This window comes from Taudactylus pleione, unplaced genomic scaffold (genome assembly GCF_031769625.1).
Source record: "Taudactylus pleione unplaced genomic scaffold, aTauple2 ptg000386l, whole genome shotgun sequence".
Lineage (NCBI taxonomy): Eukaryota > Metazoa > Chordata > Amphibia > Anura > Myobatrachidae > Taudactylus > Taudactylus pleione.
In genome coordinates, this window is record NW_028284787.1 from 15,641,344 (window position 1) to 15,655,357 (window position 14,014).

Genomic DNA, 14,014 nt, shown 5'->3' on the forward strand with positions numbered 1-14,014 from the left:
TCTTTTCGAGACATCTCGTAAAAATAAAAACCTAGTTAACTGCAGCCTGCTTTCAACTCTAATTGAGCCCTGATGTTTCAATTAGCATGCAGTAAATTACAGTGGCTAAATTAATTTTCCCCTACGTATGGTATACCTTATTCTTTTGATGAAACTTTCTGTGAAAGAGAAACGCGCAAAGTGAGCAGGTTTAAATCCTGCAGATTATCCATGTGTAGTGTATGGCCAAGCACCCTTTGAAAAAAAAGACAACTGGGACACCTCTGTGCACAGCCACCTGTGTGCGTACAAAAATTCAACATGGGGGGCAGAGTAGAGTCTGGCGTATACACCATGACCACTATACAGCTGGGCCACCTATGAAGTTGTTAGCCGGCTATTGCAGCACAGTGGAGTGAGTGGTTTACACACTGCCGTATGTTCTCAACCAGAGCTCCTTTACCCACTGTGGCTAATTTCACCGGCTCTTATTGAGACTATACTGGAGAACACAGAGTCCTCACTATACTGTAATTACCGCTCAATGAATAGTGGGGAACATAGCGTTGTACTTGAGGTCCATTGAATATCACCCAGGCATCAATACAGGTTGAGTCTCCCATATCCAAAATGCTTGGGACCAGGGGTATTTTGGATATCGGAATATTCCGTATTTTGGAATAATTGCATACCATATTGAAATGTCTTAGGAATAGGGCCCAAATCTAAACACAGAATACATTTATGATTTATATACACCTTATACACACAGCCTGCAGGTAATTTTATACAATATTTTCAATAATTTGGTGGCTCAAACAAAGTTTGTGTACATATATGAAATTTATGTATGTGTCATATACACCTTATACACACAGCCTATAGGTCATTTTATACTTTATTTTTAATAATTTTGTGCCTTAAACAAAGTTTGTGTACATTAAACCATCAAAAATCACTATCTCAGTCATGCCAAAAATATTCCGTATTTCGGAATATTCCGTATTTCTGAATATTTGGATATGGGAGACTCAACCTGTACAATATATATGGTTCAATAAAATCTGTTTTGAACATGCTTCCACAGTGTGACTGATATAGATGTGTCCACATACATCTTACTTCCGTGCGCTACAAGTCACGTTAAACACAATGCGTGATTGCCGTATGACACTGTAGCGCAGAGCGTCTTTTCGTGCAACATTTTACCTTCAAATACATCTTATTCGCAAACCAATGCACAAGCAGTTTCTGCTGATTAAAATGTTATGTATCTGCATGCGAAATGCTACGTGTCACAGCCGCTGAATAAGATTCATTTGAACGTAAAAAAAAAAAAAAAAAAAAAAAAAAAATCGCACAAAAATATGCTCATCCCTTCAGAGTCACGCCACAGCGTGGTGCGACTAGAAGGGCTGTTTATTGTGCAAAGAAGTTAGATGTATGTGGACACATCTGCATATCAAATCGATTGCTTTATACATAACAGACACCATACATATTCTGATTATTATACGGAAATATTTCAGTAATTAATCCTGGACTGCAATTGGTCAAAAATTTTGAGGATACTGAAGTTATATATATTTCTTGAGGCACTGCTTTTATTGCCCCTATATTTTAGTGTGTTATTGGAATGACTTACATATATAAAATACACGCGAGTTAGATTTATATTAATTTCATCTAGTAGCGGAATATAGGCGCTAATTTTTTCTAGTATATTTGGAGCAAGTATATCTAGATCTATCTATAGATTATTATTTTTTTAATTGAAATATTGTAATTAAATAAGCAATTTTAAGAACACAAGTTGGATTTATACTAATTTTATCTTGTGTTTGAATAGAGGTGCTACCTTTTTCTTGTGTGGATGCTAGAGTATAGAATATAGTTAAACATACATGAAAGACAATACTTTATCGAGCAAGCTTTGCTCCGGAATAAAAAACAACAATCACTAAAAAACAACCAAAAATCCATTAATTCACATATTTTACAGTAGCAAGAGACTAATATGTTCTACTATATACCTAAGCTGTTGGATCAGATCTTCTCCTTCTTTTATAATATTTACAGTAAACTGTAGAGTTGTTTGTTGTTGCTGACCAAAGCGTTTTATTAGATCCTGAACAGCTTCCACTGATTCCGCATAGACATCATCTAACAGTTCTTTTTGTAGGTCCTCCATCCATGTCCACAACTAATGAAGCAAAAAATAATAAATACTTTTACATTAGCTGTGCATCACAGATTACACAATAAAAAAAACCACTTTTTAATATAGACTTTCTGTAAGTGGACTGTTTTCAATTGTTTAAAATCAAACATCTGAGGCTTGGGATTTTACAAGCTTAAAACAGTGCTATGTTTAATATAAATTAAAAATCAGTTTTGCACTACAAGTTTGCTAAAGGAATAAAATGACTTTGAGGGGGCAACATAAAATTGTTTAGATGCCCCTGCACCCCTCCCTCTTACCTGTTGCTGGGCGCGCAAGGACTGGAGCGGCTACCCCAGATGGTCAAGAGTTGAGCTTTATAGGAATAGGCTGCACAACCCCTGCGCGGAGAAGGAGGTGTAATGTGCGATCTTTTAACTTAAAGACCACACATTGCACCTCCTGCAGACAGTGCAGGGGCTGTGCAGCCTATTGCTATAAAGCACAGCCACTAACCGTCTGCAGTCACCTTAAATGTTTCGTGGAGCGCCCCTGCCCCCTTTCAGATGCCCATAGATAATACAAAAAGCAGCTAAAGGAAGTATATATTTTCAGAGTTCTGCTTTTCTTGGGAATCACGTAATCCACAAGAAAAAGAGCCAAGTGCCAGTGTTCTCCCCAGGTTGTTTTTTGCGGGCGCATTGCCCCCCAGAAACAGCCTACCGCCCAGCACTTCCCCCCCGCCCCAATGCGCCACGTCCCCGTACAACTTGCTGCCCGGTACTCCTTCCCGCCCAATGTGCCCCTGCACGTATTTCGGAATATTTGGATATGGTAGACTCAACCTGTAATATCTTGTATGCATTGGATAAAGTCATAATTTCTGACAAATAGCTATGCAGGATGAAATCTGAAAGATTTTGTGTCACACTAAATCAAATGGCGGTACACTGTAAATGAAAGTGTTTGCAACAACAGCATTATCCCAAGTTTAGTGAAATAAACACTTCATAGACTTCCAGAGCATAATCACAAGAAGGTTTAACAACTAATTGGTTCCCCCTGAAGTCCTCCTGCTTTTGCTGTCCTACCATCTGCTGGAAACCATGAATACAGGGTTAAGAAAGCAGGGAAGAAGGGCATTGATAGAAACATTGATAGGGCAATTCTACTTCAAGGCATTTAGCAGAGCCAGTGACTTGTTGTGAATCACAGTGCAGGGCTACTTTGACACAGTACCTCAGATATGAGATACACAGAGATACGCAGGAGATTACTTGACAAACTATTCCTATTACAGGTTGAGTCTCCCATATCTAAAATGCTTGGGGCCAGGGGTATTTTGGATAACGGAATATTCTGTAGTTTGGAATATTTGCACATCATAATAAAATATCTTGGGAATGGGACTCCAATATACACGCAGAATGCATTTATGTGTTATACACACCTTATACACACAGCCTGCAGGTTATTTTATACAATATTTTCAATAATTTTGTGGCTCAAGCTAAGTTTGTGTAAATGCATAAAATTAATTTATGTTTCATATACACCTTATACACGCAGCCTGAAGGTAATTTTATACAATATTTTTAATAATTTGCGCCTTAGACAAAGTTTGTGTACATTGAACCATCAAAAATCAAAGGTTTCATTATCTCACTCATGCTAAAATAATTCTGTATTTCGGAATATTTGGATATGGGAGACTCAACCTGTAGTATGGAGCTCTAGGGACCTGCCCGTGCACAGATATGATGCAGACTACTTCCCAGTACACAACAGTCAGAATCCCAACACGCACTATAGCGGCTGCGGGATCCCGATGGGTCTTAATGCCAACAACTTCAAACACTAAGTATTATGTTTGGGCTCCGGGAGGGGAGGGTTATGGGTTAAGCTGCAGGGGAGGGAATACATCCAATACTTACCAGCATTTTCACCACCGGGATTCCGCTGCCGGCATTCCAAGTGTCAGGATTCCAACCCACGTGTACCACATAGTAAATAACAAGCATTTTGTGTATAACAATAAGTAAACAGCTCGTCTCTAAGCAATGCTATATTTTTTACAGTTTGCATGATTTATTGAAATCAGACAAACGAAAGTCAACATTTTATTGAAAAATTCAAGGACATTTATGTTAAAATAATGTGATTTTTGGGTAATCACAGTTAAAATGCTTTTCACTGTTACTATGGGTAGCAGGATGGGACCTCAGGAGCTGGCACTTAAACTAATCTGTCACTTACACTCTAGCTCCTCCCCTCTGCAATCACTGAAAGGCCAGTACTACTTGCAAAGAGATCACAAAGGATAAGCAGTAACAGTGATACATCTGAAAATACAAAAACAACCAAACAGCAGTGAAAAACAGCAACAAAAACCAAGACTGAGCATAAGGGAGGGAACGCAGTTTCCCCCAGATGGATTCAGAGAAAAGGACTCATCTGCGAGTACCCAAACATTTGCTACCATGGGATGTTTAACAACCGCTTCCAGGGGAAGGAACGCTCAGGTAACTGGACTAAAGTACCGTACACCTGAAACTGGTGTCTCCAGAGGCAAACATCTGAATTTTGTGAAAGTGTGGACAGAGGACCAGGTAGAAGCCAATTCCCACTGGATTTGCAAATACATGCAACTAATATCTCTGAATTCCTATCACCATATAGTCTTCATGTATTGTTGCAGGTACAATTCAGTGTGCGGAGGAACAATAGGGGGTTAAACACCCCCTTTTTTTTCTACTTGGTATGACCCCTCCCTTTCATGCACCTGATTAGTACTGCAAGATTGATTTGAGCAGCTGCCATTTTCTGTTTGTTGTTATGAGATGCATGAATGAGCCGGCATTAGGAGGGCATGCTGGTTCTAGTAGTGCTAGTTGGAGTTCCCAGGGGTGACTCCCAGGTAAGCTGGCTCTCAATTTGGATGCATTTATGTATGTGGCCTTATAATTATCATGAGGCCTTATAATTGGTAAATATATTACCTGTGGGGTGAGCGTTTGGGCGTAGGGCCTCTTCAGGGCATCACCATTTAAAAACACATATATTTTAACCCTTTTTCAACATTAATTATTCTCACACATCTATACTTTACACTTCACTGTCACCCTTTTTTCGTGTGATGCCCTGGGCTGGACGATTTTTGGGGTGCCCTGCATCCCAGACATGAACCCCTTGATGTTAGGGACTGCTAGTAACAGAGAAGCCGTGACGTGGCCTAGCAGCTTCCCATGGATTTGCAACTAATATCTCTGAATTTCTATCACCATATATTCTTCATGTATTGTTGCAGGTACAATTCAGTGTGCTGAGGAACAATAGGGGGTTAAACCCCCCCTTTTTTCTACTTGGTATGACCCCTCCCTTTCATGCACCTGAAGAGTACTGCCAGATTGATTTGAGCATCTGCCAATTTCTGTTAGAAGCCAGATACAGCTGCACAGCTAAAGCCTTATGCCTCGCAGCCCAAGAGGCAGCCACCGCCCTAGTAGAATGAGACAACATCAGGTCCAGAGCAGACCAATCTTCACCAGAATAAGCCTGAAGGATGACCAACTGAATCTGCCGTGCAATTGTCTGCTTAGTAGCCTGTCAACCGCGTTTCTGAGCATCGTAAAGAATCCATGCACCACCTCGCCCAAAAGCTTCATGCAAATCCAGATTGCAGATTGAGGGACAAGGCATGCTCAGAATCTTCCTGACTAAATGCTGAAGAGCCTGTGCCTTGGCTTCCTGGAAGGAACACTCACTTTAGTTGAGTGTTGAACAACCCTCCGAAGAAACATCATTCGCTGACAAGGCACCATCTGCGATTTCCTGATGTTGATGATCAATTAGTGATCCTGAAGGACCTGCACTGTGCAATCTAGGTACGCCCATAACAACAGAGTCAAGACTGCCTTTAAGAAAAGATCATCCAAGTAAGGGATCAGTTATACCAGTGTTGGCTAACCTTGACACTCCAGCTGTTATGGAACTACATAACCCAGCATGCACTGCTACAGTTTTGCTATTAGGGCATGCTAAAACTGTGGCAGAGCATGCTGGGATATATAGTTCCACAACAGCTGGAGTGTCAAGGTTAGCCAACACTGAGTTATACCCTCCTTTCTCAACAGGCCCGCCATCACCGCTATATTTGTGAAAATCCACGAGGCTGTGGCCAGACTGAACGGTAGCACCAATTGATAGCAAGACAATCTGATCGTAAACTTGATAAGAGAATGATGGCCGGCCCAAATAGGAACGTGAAGATACGCATCCCTTATGTGAATGGATGCCAAAAATCTGTTTGCCTCCATGCCGCAGATTACCGATTTGAGGGACTCCATGCGAGCGTCTGCTGGCACCAGCAAATCTACCTCTTGGTGCTGAACCCCGGCCTGTAAAGAACCTTAGAGGTTTTTGTCCACTGGGTCCATAAAAGACATCACTCCCTGAACCAGAAGAGTAGTGGCCTTTGCCAAGTGCGCCACCGGGGCATCCACCTTGGTAGATTGCTCCCACTTAGCTACATGATCTGCTGAAAGCAGATAAAAATGGGAAAGTTTACGAGTGACCAGAAACCTTTTATCTGGCATTTTTCAGGTCTCCACAATCAAAATCAAAAAGATCCAGAGAGAAAGGGAAAGTAACTGCCAACTTGTTTTTACTCTTGAAAGCGTCCACTGCCTACTCCTGGGTATCCAAGTAGAGGGACTGCCATACCACAGTAATAAGGCCCTCAATCTCCTGTCCGGAATAGGAGTCCAAATCCTCACCTTCAAGGAGAACATCGTCAACATGAAGCTCACCTCCTTCTTCATTGCTTGCCTGTGTGTCGTGGAAGGAAGCTGAGCATTGTGCTCGCTCCCTGGGATGCACTCTGGTCTCGGTGGAGGCCTCATGGACCCGTGGACATTCGAGCTCCAACAAAACAGCAGCCCCTCAGTAATAAGCCCAACTCCTATGGGCAATTAAAACATACTGGACTTCTGGGGTTTGCAGAGAGGAGGAGCTAGTGTTAAAGTTACAGATTAATTAACGCGCCAGCTCCTGAGGTCCCATCCTGCAACCATGTTAGTGTCCCCCAGCATGGATGATCAAGAAAATGGGTAGACACAAGGGTTTACGAAAATTTGGATATTTCCACTGTGCTGATTCTAGATTAAGTTAACTTTGATTGTATGTAATTATTTATTAGCATTATGACATAAATGCAAAGAGGCTCAGCATTAAAAATACACAATTTTTAATGTACACTATAAACAAAACATAAAAATAATATAGTTCAACACAAATTCTTATAATAAATGGTTTTAAGTACTTTGAATCCCATATGCACTAGTATCATGTGTGAACCAAATAAAAGTATAATTGGTGAGGTTAAATGGTAAGCACTTGGCTCCAAATAAGAATCAATTGAAAGTCCGACCTACACGAACACTGGATTACTGCAAGAACCGGATACTGAGGTTGTTTCAGGCAATAGGACAAAGTGTGTGTATCATTACACGGAACATCTATTGTTAGGGGGATAATAGTCCTCCATTACGTTTTTAGATGTCCCATACACTATAAATGAACTTGCCAGTAAAGCTTTGTCTTAGTAAGCCCTCCAAATTTCCCACCGGTTCTCAATCAATGCATGATGAAATTGGGTCTGTGGGAAACAAATTGGTTCCTCTTAAGGTGTTACAGAGGTTGGTTATGTCTGTTCAGTCAATATGGTGTATACAGCGAAGTAGATGCAGCTAAGCAATCAATGTGTTTCTTTCTCCCCAAGACTATCTCCAGATGAATCTAGAGAGAAATTTCACTCATTGATGTGATTATTTGTGGTCAGAACTAGCACCAATGGTGTTCAAAAGGCAGAAAAACATTGATTGTAAGAATATTTTATATGGAACATTGATGTGATTTTTTTAAACATTTTTTAATGGTATACAGCCATGGGCAAAGTTTTGAAATGGATACAAGCATTGGTTTTCACAAAGTCTGCTGCTCCAGTTGTTATAATGGCAATTTGCATATACTCCAGAATGTCATGAAGAGTGATCAGATGAATTGGAATGAATTGCAAAGTCCCTCTTTGCCATGACAATGAACATAGGGCCTGATTCAGACCCGCTCGCAAGCGGGTCAATGGTGTCAATGGTGTGCCAGTGCGTATGCGAGCCCCGGAGTGAGCGCAAAAAGCACTCACTCCGTGGCTCACTACAAAAGGGGCGGCTGTCGATGTTGATCGACAGCTCGCCTCGTTTTGTAGACGTGGCGGGGGGGTGGCTTCACAAATGGAGGCATTCCCAAGCGAACGCCTGCCGTTTGTGGGCGGCCCCACTGACTTCTTGAGGGTCAGTGAGAGAGCTTCCGGCTCTATTAGAGCCAGAAGCTCTCTGCGGCTTGCGCCACAAGACCCTACCACAAGGGTCTCGTCGCAAAGGCCGATGGTCTTGACCATCGCGACCATCATCCTGGCCACTCACAATAGCTGTGTGTGGTCACCCACAGCTATGCGAGCGGCCAGGAGGCCGCACAACGAAAAAAAAAAAAGCCCAGATTCAGAGCGTCCGTCTCTGAATCAGGGCCTTAATCACCAAAACAACATTTCCACTGGATTCCAGCCCTGCCGCAACAGTACCAGCTGACATCATGTCAGTGATTCTCTCGTTAACACAGGTGAGAGTGTTGATAAGGACAAGGCTGGAGTTCTCTCGGTCATGCTGATTGAGTTAGAATAACAGATTGGAAGCTTTAAAAGGAGGGTGGAGCTTGAAATCATTGTACTTCCTCTGGAAACCTGTGCAGTCATCATTGCTTTGCACAAAAAGGGCTTCAGAGGCAAGGATATTGCTGCTAGTAAGATTGCACCTAAATCAACCATTTATCGGTTCATTAAGAAATTCAAGGAGAGAGGTTCAATAGTTGTGAAGAAGGCCTCAGGCCAAGAACGTCCAGCAACCGCCAGGACAGTCTCCTACAGTTTATTCAGCTGCGGGATCGGGGCACCACCAGTGCAAAGCTTGCTCAGGAATGGCAGCAGGCAGGTGTGAGTGCATCTTCATGCACAGTGAGGCAAAGACTTTTGGAGGATGGCCTGGTGTCAAGATGGGCAACAAAGCAGCCACTTCTCTCCAAGAAAAACATCGGGGACAGACTGATATTCTGCAAAAGGTACAGGGATTGGACTGCTGAGGACTGGGGTAAAGTTATTTCCTCTGATGAATTCCCTTTCAGATTGTTTGGAGCATCTGGAAAAATGCTTGCCCGGAGAAGGAAAGGTGAGCTCTACCATCAGTCCTGTGTCATGCCAACAGTAAAGCATCCTGAGACCATTCATGTGTGGGGTTTGCTTCTCAGCCAAGGGAGTGGGCTCACTCACAATTTTGCTTAAGAACACAGCCATGAATAGTACCAAAAAATCCTCCAAAAGCAACTTCTCCCAACCATCCAAGAACAGATTGGTGATGAACAATGCCTTTTCCAGCATGATGGAGCACCTTGCCGTAAGGTAAAAGTGATAACTAAGTGGCTCGGGGAACAAAAACATCGAAATTTTGGGTCCATGGCCAGGAAACTCCCCAGACCTTAATCCCATTGAGAACTTGTGGCAAATCCTCAAGAGACGGGTGGTCAAACAAAAGTCCACAGATTCTGACAAACTCCAAGCATTGATTAGGCAAGAATGGGTGGCCATCAGTCAGTATATGGCCCAGAAGTTGATTGACAGCATGCCAGGGCGAATTGCAGACGTCTTGAAAAAGAAGGGTCAAAACTGCAAATATTGACTCTTTGCATAAACTTTATGTAATTGTCAATAAAAGCCTTTGACACTTATGAAATGCTTGTAATTTTACTTCAGTATACCATAGTAACATCTGACAAAGAGGTTTAAAAACACTGAAGCAGCAAACTTTTTGAAAACCAATACTTGTGTCATTCTCAAAACTTTTGTCCATGGCTGTGTATTAAAATGTTGTATTTTAATATTGAACCTCCTTGCATTTATGACGGAATGAGGATAATAAATAATTAAATACAGTCAAAGTTAATTTAATCTATAAAACGTGCAGTGAAAACATCCAAATCTTTGTAGATACATGTGTTTTATGTTTGGAACATCCAGAAAGTGTCTCCACTTCACTTGTAGCAGATTTCAGATGTGATTATCTTTATAGCAGATTAAAGCTCCAGAAGAAGTATTGGGTCAGTGCTTCACTACTCTCCCTATTCTTTTTCTCTTTGTGGTTTAGAAATTGGGGTTGTCTTAATATGCAGTGCGCAAGGGAAATTAAGGGTCTATACAGATTTTTAGGTTGTCCTTCACATATGATCAAATCACTTGCTTATGCACATCAAGTCACACCCAGAAATCTGCATGGCCCCCTAATTCCCCATGCACACTGTATATTGAGACAAATCCCAATGTCTCCTATAACAGCAAATAAATTCTAATAAATGATACAATACTTACACAATTAATTTTTGTTTTTAATTATTGAAATAACTAGGTATGAAAACGGGATGTAGTTAACAACCCGGCGCTCAGAATGCTGACACCAAGCAGAACCCCGGCGCTGGCATCCTGATGATAAGTATTGGGGTCAGGGGTAAGGGTTAGGGGTTAGACACTAGGGGGAGAGTTAGGCTCTAACCCAGTCAGGATGCCGGCATTGTGATTCTCACCACCAAAATCCTGAGCGCCGGCATCCCGTACCCAACCCATTAAAATATGTTGGTAAGACCATGCAAATATTTAAGGTATCAGAAACTTTGTAAAAAACTGTACCACTGAAGAAAAATTACAAATGGATCTGCTAATTGACAATAATGTTCCTGTAGCTATTGATTTCCCATTATGTAAACATCATGGGGTTGACGTAAATTAGAACGCACGTTTATGTTTTATGCGTGAATTTGCACTGTGCATGCCCAAAATGCAAAAGTAGTAGTAAAGGGCATTTTCAGTTTAGTAAATGTGGCATGCAGACCATGAATATATCGTGATTTAAAGTAAATAGCTTAAGAAATCACTTAATTTAATTTCTATGTCCGAGGTAGGCTTATCAACTCCCTTTTACTTGGGATCCCTACTCAATCCTTCTGAAGAAGTTAGGTGTTCTATTCACTAATATACATAGAGTACACCCAGGGGCGGGCTGGGCCGGAGGGCAGGGTGCCATATGCCCCTCGGGCCGCTGCACTTTTCCTTCAGTGAGGGAAGCAGTCACACACTGCACATGCATGACTGATGGCCAGGTGACAGGTAACTGCTCTGGAGTCGCTCCAAATATAGCAGCATCAAAGAGACTGGGCAGGATTCTCTGCCTGTTACCGGGCTGTCTGTCACATCCATGCAGCTTGTGACTGAGCACTCCTTCTGAGTCTGCTCCACAACAGGGGCTGTGTGTAGTCAGTGTGCACTGGTTGCCGTAATATTCTCTGCATTACACTAGTGGTCACTGCAACGCTCTCTGTATATTATATACCGGTTAATGGTCACTGTTTGAAATATCTAAAGTCTCTCCTGCCTTATACTAGAAAATAAAATATGTTACGTGAAATTAAAGAAGAATTCTTAAGGACAGGGTGCCTAGTGTGCAAAAATGTCTAGGTACGGCTATTTGTGTGACAGTCCGATTAGACAAAAGACATAGTTTTATTAAAGAGCCAGAACCAATTCCAGGATCTTGGGTATGCTGCTCAAATTTACAATTTTTTCCTAAACTATTTTAAGTCAGAGAATGAGTAAAAACATGTACTTTCACTGCTGCTGCGCTGAACTCTTGCACAACTGTGGCCTGTAAGTTCTCATATGAGGTTTTTAATTAATTGATATTTGCAGTTTCATCGCCTTGAACTTCTCAATAAAAACAGCTGTGCTGCAGCTTCATAGCCTATAAGCATAATGCAGATATTCTAACTGGGCTGTTTGCTTATTGTTCACTAACAAGTAGTAGAATACATTATTATTAAGCCACATTTTTTATGTTTTTATTTATTTTTTACTTATAGAATGGGAATTTATTAACCATACTTTTTATAAATTATCATAATTACCAGTCACTGCAATAGTCCCTATATTATATACCTGGTACTAAAATTGTGCCTGCATTATATATCCGTTACAAGAATTGTCCCTGTATTGTATATTAGTCATGAGAATAATCCTTGTGTGGTATAATGGTCACAGGAATGGTCCCTGTATTGTATAATGGTAAGTAGAATGGTTCCTGCAATGTATATCAATCACTAGAGTGCTGTGTGCATTATGTAGGGGTCAATAGAATGGTTTCTGGTATCTGGTTTGGGATGGGGCTGTTTTCTGGTTTGGGATGGGGGTATTTGTTTATAGCTCCTTGACAACAATGACAACATATATTTCATTAGCTATTTAAAGCACACCCACATTAGACAAACCTTACCTACAGAGGCTATTATCGGGATGTAGTCCACATCCCGTCACACGGTCAGGATCCCACCTCCAGAACAGCGACCGCCGGCGTCCCGAAGGTATCAGGAGGTTAGGGGAGGGTTAGGGGTTAGAATTAGGCACAAGAAGGAGGGTTAGGCACTAATGGGGGAGAGTTAGGTTTAGGCACAGGGAAGGGGAGGTTAGGGTTAGGCATTAAGGGGGAGGTTAGGGTTAGGCACAGAAGAGGGAGTGTTAGGGCTAGGGTAGGGTGAGGGGGAGGGTTTTTCAGGATGCTGGCGGCAGGATTCTGACAGCCAGGATCACGAGCGCCAGCATCTCATACCCAACCTGCTATGATCATGTGACTTTCCCCATTGCAATGCGCTGGTGGAAAAAAACGGGCCACTTACTTGTGTCTGCCCCCCAGGTTAAAAGTTACCAGCCAGCCCCTGAGTACACCAACTTTGTTATTGGAGCAAAAAAGAAGAAGGGTGTTGTGTAATATTAACGAATTACATATACAGTGCATCCTGAAAGTGTTCACAACGCTTCACTTTTTCCACCTTTTGTTATGTTACAGCCTTATTCCAAAATGGAATAAATTAATTTTTGTCCTCAAAATTCTTCACACAATACCCCATAATGACAACATGTAAAAAGGTTTTTTGAGTTTTGCAAATTTAATAAAAAAAACCAAAAAACTAAGTAATCACAATGGGTGTATGACTTAGCTATGCAATGTATGTTATTCACCATGTAAAAAGCTATTTACAAATGATTAGAAACAGAAAATAACTATCATTCACTACTTGTACATACCTCTTTAACATGTGAGTGGAGTGAAACAGACATGTCTAACAAAATCTTTCGCTGCTCAACCCGTCTGACAAAATCTTGGATTCGGTCTTCTAATTGATGAGCTGCTTGGTATATTTCTTCCGGGTCACATTCCCCAGTTTGTGCCAACTGCTCTGCAGCTTCTAGCAACTTGTCAGCATTGGTGTAAGTATTCTGAAAAAGAAAAATTGCATGCATTAATAAAGCGTAACCTTTAATTATCAATAAAAAAATAAAATATACACAAGAGAGAGACCAAATCTCCCCTAAACAAACATTTCCATGATCAATTGCAGCTGGACAAACATTTCCATGATCAATTGCAGCTGGACAAACATTTCCATGATCAATTGCAGCTGGATTAGGACAGAGTGGGATGGCAGCTCAGTCTTCACAAGAAAATGTGAAGTACAATTTAACCCCTACACATCCTGGTAGTTGAGGGTCAAATAGAGAAATAGCAGTGATATTTATAACTGTCTGAACTCCTGTTTCCCTTTACGCTTAGCATATATACGTATAAAGGTAACAATGCAATGTGACCACCTTCACCAATACCTTTATGTCCTGTTAGGATACATATGCCATACATGATTTACATGAGACCAGAACAGGTGGCTTCCCCTCCT

The 14,014-nt window shown here is 41.4% G+C and overlaps 1 protein-coding gene across 6 annotated transcripts in view; it reads right to left on the minus strand.

Moving 5' to 3' along the window:
* The window catches only part of TRIO (trio Rho guanine nucleotide exchange factor), a 496,865-nt gene that overhangs the window by 364,522 nt on the left and 118,329 nt on the right, over positions 1–14,014 (minus strand). For all 6 annotated transcript variants that reach the window (XR_015869672.1, XR_015869673.1, XM_088445727.1 and 3 more), the window contains exons 11-12: positions 13,368–13,559; positions 2,013–2,182 (exon numbers count right to left, since the gene is read on the minus strand). Coding sequence is in view for 4 of the 6 variants with exons in the window: in XM_088445727.1 (XP_088301853.1) it covers positions 2,013–2,182; positions 13,368–13,559 (362 nt within the window). In the remaining 2 variants the exon portion in view is untranslated. The remainder of the gene's footprint in view (positions 1–2,012; positions 2,183–13,367; positions 13,560–14,014) is intronic.